This window comes from Brassica oleracea, chromosome C4, assembly GCF_000695525.1.
Source record: "Brassica oleracea var. oleracea cultivar TO1000 chromosome C4, BOL, whole genome shotgun sequence".
NCBI classification, from domain to species: Eukaryota; Viridiplantae; Streptophyta; class Magnoliopsida; order Brassicales; family Brassicaceae; genus Brassica; species Brassica oleracea.
In genome coordinates this window covers 39132312-39144550 of record NC_027751.1, presented here as the reverse complement: position 1 = coordinate 39144550, position 12239 = coordinate 39132312, and the positions used below count along the sequence as shown (strand labels likewise).

Here is a 12239-nt window from a genome sequence, read left to right as displayed (position 1 = left end):
AAAAAGGTTTTGAGTAGAATTTTTTATGTAAGAAAAAGGAATCTGAAAAATGTTACTTATTAAAAATACTGGAGGTCAAAGAGCTTTTTATACATGCCAAACAGAAATTAGTTGAAACAATAACAGAAGGATTGGATTAAATCTAATGAGTTGGACTATGATTCGATGGAAGAGATGATAAATAGGATAAGACTTTGACGTTACGTGGAGATAGGTAAGAATTGATACTAAGATTGTTAGAGCATCATTAATGGGGGTTCTTAGGACGAGGCTCTTAACATTTTCAGTTAAAAGTTAAGAGTCGGGTTCTTATATTCTGCTAAGAACCATGTAATAAGAACCTTGCGTTAATGATGGTCTTACTAATTATTCAATCAAATAAGGAGTTCAACATTGTATTTCTCTGTTACGCTGCCGACCTGTTAAAAGCAATTTAGAAAATAGTCACAAATGAAGCTATATGCAGAGGTGTCACAAATTTTAGTAAACAATTTGCTTGTGTCCAAACTTAACAAATTGTTGTTTAGGAAACTAAGATTTCTAGCTAGCCAGTAGCAAATTTAAACACCATTTTCTAACAGTAACAGTATTGACAATTCTATGTTCACCAATATTCTAAAATGAAAATTTGTGTCAAAAATCGCTTGTCAGAAGATGTTTTAGTCAAGATTTATTTATTGCTTATTTAAAATGTTTTTGCTAATTGTTTTCTCATAACAATAATGGTAATCTCTTAAATATTATTTGCAAAGTAATTTTCTCTTAAAAATTATGCGCAAAGTAATTTTATCAACTTTGCTTATGTGTATTTTTTTGAAGAAAAAAAAACAAGATGAAGATCGAAAAATCTTAGAAAAAGCAAAAACAAAAATATTTAAGATTCATGTATTAGATGAAGATCGAAAAATCTTAGAAAAAGCAAAAACAAAAATATTTAAGATTCATGTATTAATTTTGTGAACATCATACTTTTAGTGTCCCCAAGCAAAAGTCATACGCATATATAACACATGAACTTGAAATGCCATTATCTGAAAAAGCCATACGACGATGGGTGGCAAATCATATTCTCAAAAGGATTATGGAATTAGGAGGAAATGATGATCTGGGAAATCCTAAAACGGTAATGTAATACCACTTTATGTTAAAGGATATGTGGTACCTTTCTGGATATTTCAAAAAGTACAATTAATGAAAAAAATTGTATTTCATTGCCAAATTTTGAAAATGGAGTCTGTTTTCATTTAGTGAAAGATATCAATTTATACATACATATCTGGAACTAATAAAATATTAGCTCGTCGAATTATTGTTTTGGAGAGATGCTACGGAGAAAAGACGCACTCTTGGTGAGTTCTCGAAGTGGCTTATCAGTAAACCTGATAAAGTTGTAAACAAAACCTCCGGCCATAACTCCGGCGATGGGACCTACAATGTAAACCCATATGTCTTTGTAAACTCCCATCACAATTGCTGGTCCTAGACTTCTCGCTGGATTCATTGATGCTCCTGAAATCGGTCTATATCATTTACAAACCCAGATTAGAAATATTTCCAACTCTATGCTATGCTGGTAATATGAAAACGTTACTGAAAAGTATTTTTACCCGGCCACAAAAACATTTAACATTATAGTCATCCCTACCGCAATTCCAGCTAATTCTCCAATCTGTCGAAAATATTGATAACCGTCCAATAACATGAGAACGTCCAATCATGTCATAGTCTCTTAGATATGTTGGATAACTAAAGGATACAAGGTAACTTAAAAATGGTGATACATATAGAAAAAACTAACCGCGCGACTATCAGTTGAAACGCCGGAGATAACGAACATGAGAAGAAATGAGATAATGATCTCCGCAACAAGCGCTCGTGCCGCCGAATCAGTTGGAGTTGTTCCGAAGTAAGCTTCAGGTGTTACTTTGAACATTAGTCTTAATGTCAAACTGGCTAGTAACGAACCTGCAAGTTGTGCACCTACATACAATGGTACCTGCCCGAAACATATTATACAAATCATTTCCATCATTCAAATATCAAAATAAATGAGTATAGTTTAAGTTTCGGACAAAGAACCAACATCATGGCTAAGCTTTTCAATCGAACTGAAAAGGTTAGCAACTCTAAAAAGAAGATTTCAAGAGAGTTTACCAACCCTGAGCACAAAACACGACTGCAGATTTATAGCTAAAAATGTAAGAGGTTTTTATAAATATATGCTTTCTGATGGTTTTCTATTCCAGTCAGACTTCCTAGACTATTTCTTGCTTGAATAATAAAATAGCATTTAGATGTCAAAAAGTGTACTTGTTTTTTTAATTTACTTGTATTTCTTACCATTATCATCTTAAATGAAATTGTTCTGTTAATCACAAGGTCAAATGATAATTTTTATTACGAGTGAACGCAAACTCTAAACCGGCTGTCTGGTCATCTCATTTTAATTAAAGACTAGAGCTTGATCCGCGCACCCGTGCGGATATTCGTTTTTTGCTTAGCAAAAAAATATATTTATCTTATATAAATGGTAATATACATTTTTAAAATTTATGTATATTAAATAATTATTTAATATATTTCTAAACACAATCATTTTATAATTTATAATGAATAATTTTATTTTATTTTTTGATCCGTCAACTGTTACAACCATATTTTTAAAATATAATCCGTGTGTTCGTGCAAATGTATTTTTTATGGATCAAAATTTTAATGTAAAATAAAATAGTTACCTATTTTTATATTTGATTTATATGATTAAATGATTCAATATATTATTTACAATTTTGTGGTTTATATTATGCATTTTTATAACACTTTTATGTTTTTTAGACATAGTTAATATACCAAAATAAAAAATAACCACTTCTAATAATAAAATCTTGTTACATTTTTGACATTGATTAAGTATAATTTATTTTTTAGCTAGATTATAAGAAATATTTTTCAAATAAGTAAACATAATGCATTAATTAAACAATAAAAGACAAGAATACTGAAAGGTAGGTAAATTTATTATTTTGGTGGCATATGATTGTAAATAATTTGAAAAATTAAGGGTTAATTTATATCTGTATTTCTATTTTAATAATATAGATGCTTTAAAATCGATTAAATTACTTCAAAAATGGAACAAAAAAATAATTAATGTGAGTGCATTAATTACATAACAAATGTATAAACTACTAATCACTAGTACTGATTTGCTATTGTTATATTTGAAAATCTTCACACTTGATTTAGGGGGGTTATTGGGCAAAGAATTCTAGAGGAGTTATTAAATTTTGAGATTCCATTCTTATTGGTTTGTGAATTTTTAAAATCTAAATAGAATCCATTGTTATTGGACTGATGATTTTTAAATTCCACTCAAAATCCTTTGTTATTGGAAAAATTTAGTTTTCATTGATTTTAAGATTTTATTAAAATCTATTGTTATTGGGATGTACATTTTCTTTGTTTTTACTCATATTACTCAACGTTGAGAATATCTCTATGCCGATAAAATTTTTGAAATCAATGTAATAAAATACACTCACATACAAAAACTCAAATTGAAGAATGAAATAATATACAAATCACAATTTTAACATAATACAATTCATAACTTAAAAAATAGAAAAAAATATTAAAAATTTAAAATAAAAATTGTAAAAATAGTTTTAAAAATCACTTTCGTATTTTTTAATTAAACATTTCAAAAATAATAATTCAAATTTTTTTTACAAAAATTCAAATTTAAAACATATATTTCGAAATTATATAAATTTTTTATTATTATTTATATATATAAAGTAAGAAGTAGAAATTAATTTTTTTGGTCATTTTATTTCTTGAGATCTTTTTTGTGACAAAAACTTTTTTAAAAGTTGTTTAAGAATTGCCTTAATTGAAATGATTTTCTTTCATTTTTTTTTCTACCACCATTAATTTTTTTACGTTAAAAGTTAATAATAATCAATAGAATTCTATACACAAATAATGAAAATCTATGTAAAAGTACTTGATAAAATTTGTTAAATCTAGTTTAACTTGTAAAATCTTCTCAACTATTAAAATCATCAAATTTCCCATAAATTCATGTTCCAATAACCCCCTTATGAAAGAATGGAAATGTTTTTCTTTTAATGTTTCTTTTATTCGTTTTAAATCACATTTATTTGTAAACGCAAAACTTAGTGTTCAAAACAATCTAGATCTTATTCAGGGATGAGACAGAGAATAGCGACCTGATACCAGGGAAATCGCCGGAAAATAGCAAAAGTTAATGTGACGGCCGGATTGAAATGTGCACCGGAGATGTGACCAGTAGCGTAAATCATAACCATAACAATGAGACCCCAAGTCACACATACCCCCGGGAACGTCACTGTTCCACCGTACAATACATTCACTACCACCACTCCACATCCAGAGAATATTACAAAATAAGTCCCTATCATCTCGGCTATCAACTGTAATCAATTTTATAAAGGCTTAAACCAATTTGAACAAAAGATCAATTGTCATTGTAACTACGTAATACATTTTTTTTTTTTTTTTTTACCTTTTGCGTAAGGCAAACAATACTTGGAGAAGTACATATGACTGTCTCGATTCCTCCATGGCAATTTTTGGCTTGGCCTTTCTCAATTCTTGATATTTCTTCTTCTTCGATTTCTTCACCATTGGAAGTCATTTTTGAGATAAATTTAAACTAAAAGATCAAATGGAGATTTTTAATTTGAGAAAATGAAAATTTTAGTGACTGGAGAATCTGGAGTTTTAAGAGTTTTAAACATGTGAAAGAGAATTAGCTGAAACAATCACAAAACTGTTGGATAAAATCTCAAATGCTGGAATAATAGAGCTGTAATTGGATGTAATAGATGAAAAATAGGATCAGACTTGAACTAGTAGAAAAGGCTACAATTGCAATAAACGAGTTGCAAGTTTGTCGGAGTTATTATATTTCTTTACTACGTCGACCTGTTCAAAGGAAAACAACCTTTAACAATATACGTTGGCCAACTACAGTTTTGGGGTGTGTTGTTTGAGTTTGGGATTGGTTTTGAATTATGAAAATTAATATATTTAAGTTTTACTTAGTCCAATATCAAAAATAAAATAATTGGATAATATATATATATATATATATATATATTATGATATAATAACACCGGACTCCTTGTGATACTAAGGAAACAAAAAAATAAGACGATTAAGAAGATCAAAGATACGTATGCTTATCGTCTATATATTATTTGTGAAACATTACAACTTCTTTTTATAGCTACATGTCATCACTATCACTAGAATGATTCTTAGAATTATTAGAGAAATATGTTGGTCCATCTGATTATATAATAAGTTTTTTATCAAACTAACCATAAATTTATTATTAATGTCATTTATTATTTACTTAAATAAGATTAGGGAATTGCCTAATGTGGCTAAAGTATATATGACAATTAATAATTTTGAATAATAAAGATCTGATAAAAAATAATGTATCTTCTTTCAAATTTGTTTAATTTTCAACTATTAAAATAATTTTAAAAAAATCACAATAACCATATTATTAAAATTTAGATTTTTTTGTATATGTTATATTTTGAATTTTAAAAAACGACTATAAATTACTAAAACTGTTAAAAGTCTCACATTCAAATTTTGCGATCCATGGTTTAAAATTTTTTGTATGACAAAATACAAATGATTACAAAATCATATAAATAAAAGTCTAATTTAATTAATCATTAAGATTTAAAATATATATGTATATATATCATTCTAAATTAAACTATAAACCATATTGAATAAATAAATATTTTAATTTCAAAATTTACTCTGAATAATTTTTTTTTATAAAAGTTTTGAACTAACATTGATAAATTTTTTTAAATTATAAATAAGAAAATTGTTTGGATTAATAAAATTGATTTATACGTTCGCACCAATTTAATTATATATGTAATAGTTATTAACTTTTAATTATTCAATATATATTTATTATTTAATTATATAAGAACATGTAATACATAAAATAACTTATATATATAATGCGCGTGTCTTAATCTAGTTGATCTTGCTAAAAGGAATACAACGTTTTTAGTATGAACCATATACAGTTTTAGCTGCGTGCTTGTATTAAAAGTAGTCCATATCAATAGCATTTTCTCTTACGGTTTTAAGTTCTTTTATATAGGTAATCATTGGTGAGATTTATATTTAATTAGACCGCATCCTGAAATATGTGAAGATTTCCTTTTATATAAACAAAATATAAGAATTTATAAAGTTTTTTTAAAAATCATTTATGAAGCATTATTAAGTACTTGCAAGAATTTATAAAATCAGTTATAAGATGTATATAACAATGTATATATTTTTCTTGAACACCATAAAAATGTATATATAAAGGTTTATAAAGTGTTATATAATCAGTTATAAGAGTTTGCAAACAATGTAAAAGTGTTTACAAAGGCTTATATATATACACAGCTTAAGAGTTCATAAAACAATGAATTATGATTTATAAAGGTCATAAATTATTATAAAGATCTAAAATTTATGACGTAATTAACCAAGGCTAATAAATGTGTTATATAAAAAATGAATAAGGGTTTATAAAGTCTTGTGAAAATAATTTATAAAGTTTTATGAAAAATAATTTATAAAGCATTATTAAGTACTTGCAAGGGTTTACCAAATCAGTTATAAGAGTTTATATAACAATGTATATATATAAGGATTTATAATGTGTTATAAAAGCTTACAAACAGTGTAAAATGGTTTACAAAGGCATATAAATTCAGTTATAACCATTCACAACACAATGAATTAGGATTTATAAGGGACTATATATAATTTACAAGCCTTGTAAATATGTTATATAAACAAATCATAAGGGTCAAGCCTTTCGTCAAAAAAAAAAAAACAAATCAGAAGGGTCTAAATAGTCTTAAAAATCCTTTATAAAGCATTATTATACTCCCTCTGTTCTTTAATATTACATATTCTAGGAAAAAAATTTATTTTAAAAAGATCTATTTTTTACATTTTCAAGACATGTTTTATTAACTAATTGCAAAAAACTTAATTGCACTTATTGAATTGTTATTGGCTTAAAATTATGTAACAAAGATAAACACAAAAAAAATATGCAAATTTAATGTGTTTTATTAAAATGTGTGAAAAATCTAGAATATGTAACATTAAAAAACAGAGGTAGTATAAGGTTTATAAAAATTAGTTATAAGAGTTTATATGACAATGTATATAAGGATTTATACAGTGTTATAAAATCCTTTACAAGAGATTACAAACAGTGTAAAAGGGTTTATGAAGGCCTACAAACTCAGCTATAAGAGTTCATAGAAAATGTATTTTTTTTTTGGTAAGAAATTGGGAGAAAGAACTCCCAATATTTATTCAAAACCAAACTTCATACTACAAACGAGTTTGTCGTGGCCTTAGAGGTCCATCGACATCCTCTCGCAATAAGCTAACAACATCTGACGGCGCAGCGTCTAATTTATGAAAACCAAACGAAAGAGAGAAAGCATGGTAAGCTAAACCATCAGTTAAGTGGTTTGCTTCCCTATACACATGAACTATTCGGACCAACCAGTCCCTTGTTAAGAAGCCATGGCACAAACGTACCTGGAAAGATAGCGGGTGAGTGTCCTCAATCCCTTTTGTGAGAAACTCCACCACCATTATAGAATCAACTTCCAACTCCAGCCTACTAATACCTTTTTCCCAAGCGATCACAAGCCCATAGTATACTCCCCAAAGCTCTGCCAAGGGGGCAGAGCACCTTCCTATGTTAAGAGCAAAACCACCACACCACTCACCCTCACCATTACGCAACACTCCCCTTGCAGACGCCGGTCCCGGGTTTCCATGAGAGGCCCCGTCGGTATTAAGCTTCATCCAACCCACCCGAGGAGGCATCCATCCTATCATTCTTGTGACGCTGCTACGACATTTCATACCTCCATTCTCCACTTCATTGGCTGACATCACTTCTTTGGCCAGGTTACGTAGAAATTGTACTCTATCTCTCCACAACCGATTCTCTCCAAAAACATTCCCACATCTCCACTTCCATCTCCACCACGTAGCCAAAGCGAAAATTGTAGGCCACGGTAAAGCCACTCAAACAAAGGCATCGAGAAGAAAGCTTGTCTCCTCGTAGATGGGACAAATCTATTCCATATTCCTGTCATCGCTGGACAATCTCTAAGAACATGAAAGATTGTTTCGATCCCTCCCTTACAGACCTGACACACATCTGTTCCACTAAGATGCCGTCTATATCTCTCTACGTTAGTCATAATTGCTTGATTTCCAACAAGCCAGAAGAACATTCGTACTCTCTCAGGAGCCACCCCACGCCACATACTTCTAAAGAAGCTCTCCATATATGGCCTCGGCGTATCATCACGTGTGATCAGGTTGTAAGCGGACTTTACTGTAAACTGTCCATTTGGTGTCTCTCCCCAAGCCAAGCGGTCCTGCACTCCAGAAACAGTATCTACCACCACAGCTGCAAGTTCAAGCCGTGTATCCTCTGTAACAAAAGGGGAGATTCTAATTAGATCCCAACCTTTGCCTTCCACCCATAACTCTCTCGCAGTTATATTATCATACCCATCTGGAAGATCCGCAATAGCAATCATCATAAGTGATTGACCTGAAAGCCACCTATCTGTCCAAAACTTGATTCCTCTTCCGTTACCAATGACCCAAGTGTGCCCCTTAGTCACCACTTCCCTGATCCCCATTACTATACTCCTCCAAGTAGACGAGATCTTCTTGCCCACTATCATCCAAGTTGGATCATGAATATCCCTCACTGAATACTTACTACGCAACACCGTAGCCCATAAACTCTCCTTGTCGTTCAACAGACGCCATCCTACTTTAGCTATTAAAGCTTTATTCATCTCTCTGGGCATTCTAATTCCCAGGTTACCCTCAGCTTTTGGTCTGCAGATTTTAACCCAAGAGACCAGATGTTGTCCACTTCCCCACACAAAGCTTCTTGATAGGCTATCCAGTTTCTCAAGTGTGCTAAACAGGCAGGTATATCGTGATCATCGAATGCACCGGTATTGATGATAGCACTGCCTTCGTTAGAGTCACCTTTCCTGCAAGGCTTAGGGTTTGCTTCTTCCAACCTGCTAATCGTGAAGCCACTTTCTCGAGGACATCCCCGAAGGTATCTTTATTTATTCTCTTCTGTAGAATCGGCATACCCAAATATTTTCCAAGGTCTCTTGTTGATGCAATGCCACTTGCCTGGCTTATCCTTTCCCCTCTTTCTCTATTAACATTACTGGAAAAGAAGATCTTGGACTTCGGAAGACTTACTTTCTGCCCAGAAGCTCTACAAAAAGTCTCCAACACTTTCCTTATCACTCGAACTTGCTTCACTGATGCTTCAGCAAACAAGATTAAGTCATCCGCAAAGCAGATATGAGATAATTTCGGTCCCCCTCTCGACAGACTTGTGGGTTTCCATTTCTTATCCTCCACCGCTCTGTCTATCAAATGGCAGAGTCTCTCCATACACAACACAAACAGATATGGGGACAATGGATCTCCTTGTCTAAGCCCTCTCGATGGCTTAAAAGATTCTGACTTTTCTCCATTCCACAAGATACTCACCGATGGGCCAGAAACACATTCCATGATCCTTCCAACCCAATCTCCTGACAGGCCGGCTGCCCTTAGCGTATCTTCCAGAAAATCCCAGCACACCCTGTCGTAAGCTTTCTCCAAGTCTAATTTTAAAAGCATCCAACCTTTTTTTCCTTTCTTTCTTCTCATATAATGTACAACCTCTTGGACTACAACAATATTATCAGCGCTTAACCTACCCGGGATAAAGCTAGACTGAGCAGGGCCAATCAACTTCTTCATAATCTCCTTCAATCTCCCTACCATAGCCTTTGTGATGACTTTGGACAACACGTTGCAGAGGCTGATGGGGCGAAACTGAGTGATACTCTCCGGCTTCATCACTTTTGGAATCAAAACAACAAGGGCGTCATTTGTGCCTTCTGGTAACTGCCCCGTTTCAAAGAAGAGGAGGACGAACCTGACCACAGACGCACCTACTGTCTCCCAACATCTTTGATAAAAGACTGGCTGAAACCCATCAGGTCCTGGCGCCTTAAAACTTCCCATAGCTCTTACAGCTTTCTCCACTTCCTCTGCAGAGAAATTTATGTCCAAGCTAACATGATCTTGGCTAGTGAGACGCACAAATCCCGTCGCCGGTAAGCTTTGTGTTACAGTATCAACATTCTCCAGCGAGTATACTTTCTTGAAATAGTTGATTGCGTGTTCCTCAAGCTCACGGGCATCCGATACCCATTGGTTCTCCTCATTTTTCAGCGTATCAACTCGGTTACGCCTCCTCCTAATGATTGTCGACATATGGAAAAAATTTGTGTTTCTATCTCCACGAACAACCCACTTCTCCCGCGATTTCTGAAGCCAGATAAGTTCCTCCTGTTCCAGCACTATCTCAAACTCCTTAAGCAGCTCACCCTCTCTCACCGGCAACTCATCGGTGTGTTTCCTAGAAAATGTATTAGGATACATATAAAGGTTACTAAAATCATGATCTATTTATAATAAAGTTTCAAACTATTGATTTGGGGAAAAAAAATAAAATTTTGAAATCTGGGAAATAACAAGTTTGTAACTTTTAATTTAGGAGAATTTGTTGAAGATCTCATGCTATTTGATATCTCTCTAAGAAAAATAGATAGTTAACCCACGACATTATTCCAATAGTTAACATTTACCCCTTTTCGTTTTTCTTTATACCATTTATTTTATTAATTTCTTCGTGGTGTTCTTTTGTCGTTTGCTTAGATATTTTGTTTGGAACTTTGTGTCACAAAGGGACGACTCAGAATCCCAAATACAAGAAAAATAAAATAAAAAGCAAAGGGAGAAGAAAGCAGGAAGCTATGGCGGAGCAGCTGACAGACGAGCAGATATCCGAATTCAAGGAAGCCTTTGGCCTCTTCGACAAAGATGGCGATGGTTTATTCTCTTCTCCCTCATTTCTTCAATTTCTCTGATCCGTTCTGTTTTACGTTTTTGCTCTTTATACACGTTAGAACGAGGATTATGTGTCTCTGAGTCAATATTCTCTTTCGATTTGCTGCGTTTGATCCTTGGAAATTTTCTACGCTTCTCGATCTTCAACTGAATCGCTTATTGTCTTAAGCTTGAATCTGGATTTTGGTCTTTGAATCTTTCTTCCATCTGTAATCATTTTCAAAGAAGGAATCAGTGATATTTCTTGGTGATTTGAGTTTTATTTATTATGGTCACTTATTCATCGAAGATGTACATTTCCTTAAGCTTAATTTTCCACATTGTGTAGATTTATAACTCTTAAAGAGATAATATAAACAAGTTATTGTGTTACTATTTTATCTGTAATGCCTTCTGAATTGTTGTTTACACAGGTTGCATTACTACCAAAGAGCTGGGAACAGTTATGCGTTCTCTAGGACAAAACCCAACCGAGGCTGAGCTTCAGGACATGATCAACGAGGTTGACGCCGATGGAAACGGAACCATCGACTTTCCCGAGTTCCTGAACCTGATGGCTAAGAAGATGAAGGACACTGACTCAGAGGAAGAGCTGAAAGAAGCATTCAGGGTTTTCGACAAAGACCAGAACGGTTTCATCTCCGCTGCTGAGCTTCGCCATGTTATGACCAATCTCGGTGAGAAGCTGACTGATGAGGAAGTTGAAGAGATGGTCCTTGAGGCTGATGTTGATGGAGATGGTCAGATAAACTATGAAGAGTTTGTCAAGATTATGATGGCTAAGTGATGGATGATGATGACCTTTTTTCTAATGCCTCTTAAGACATTTGCATGATTGGTTTAGATATTGGGTATAATAAATAGACAGAGATTTGAGGCAGAACAATATTTGCTCTTTGGTTTATGATTTCATGGTATGGAAAACAATTATATTGGTTTGAGAAGCTAAACTGCGTGTTCAGTAAAGGGAAGGAAGCGTAAGCAAATGTTTTTCTACCGTCCGTTCCATTATTCCTGTACGATTACTTCCAAGCCACTTATGAAAACGCGCCCAATCAAGATCTTAGTATCTATACGACAAATAGGTGGCCATGGAATTTTTTTAGTTTTGGGTACAAAGTGCTTTTGACAATTGACAAGAACAAAAATAAGATTCGTATAAAGTGGAG

General features: G+C 32.7%; 2 protein-coding genes across 2 annotated transcripts; one reads left to right on the top strand and one right to left on the bottom strand.

Annotated features, from left to right (window-relative positions):
* Nucleotides 1-1239: 1239 nt before the first annotated feature.
* Nucleotides 1240-4807, bottom strand: LOC106341083 (putative aquaporin NIP4-1). The gene is made up of 5 exons (XM_013779896.1): nt 4550-4807; nt 4233-4457; nt 1799-1996; nt 1608-1669; nt 1240-1520 (listed from the first exon to the last, which is right to left on the bottom strand). Exons 1-5 carry the CDS (start codon nt 4679-4681, stop codon nt 1307-1309), a joined length of 831 nt encoding a protein of 276 aa, XP_013635350.1. The 5' UTR covers nt 4682-4807; the 3' UTR covers nt 1240-1306.
* A 6088-nt stretch (nt 4808-10895) lies between these two features.
* LOC106336777 (calmodulin-1-like) lies at nt 10896-12066 on the top strand. The gene is made up of 2 exons (XM_013775709.1): nt 10896-11052; nt 11484-12066. Exons 1-2 carry the CDS (start codon nt 10977-10979, stop codon nt 11855-11857), a joined length of 450 nt encoding a protein of 149 aa, XP_013631163.1. The 5' UTR covers nt 10896-10976; the 3' UTR covers nt 11858-12066.
* Nucleotides 12067-12239: the final 173 nt, after the last annotated feature.

Bases quoted from the DNA above. Each gene is read 5' to 3' on its own strand.
- LOC106341083 (XM_013779896.1), bottom strand. From the start codon at position 4,681: ATGACTTCCAATGGTGAAGAAATCGAAGAAGAAGAAATATCAAGAATT. The intron at 1,670-1,798 runs GTTAGTTTTTTC...TATTTTCGACAG, and splicing joins TTTCAACTGATAGTCGCGCG to ATTGGAGAATTAGCTGGAAT. The intron at 1,521-1,607 runs GTAAAAATACTT...TAAATGATATAG, and splicing joins TTAAATGTTTTTGTGGCCGG to ACCGATTTCAGGAGCATCAA.
- LOC106336777 (XM_013775709.1), top strand. From the start codon at position 10,977: ATGGCGGAGCAGCTGACAGACGAGCAGATATCCGAATTCAAGGAAGCC. The intron at 11,053-11,483 runs GTTTATTCTCTT...TTGTTTACACAG, and splicing joins CTTCGACAAAGATGGCGATG to GTTGCATTACTACCAAAGAG.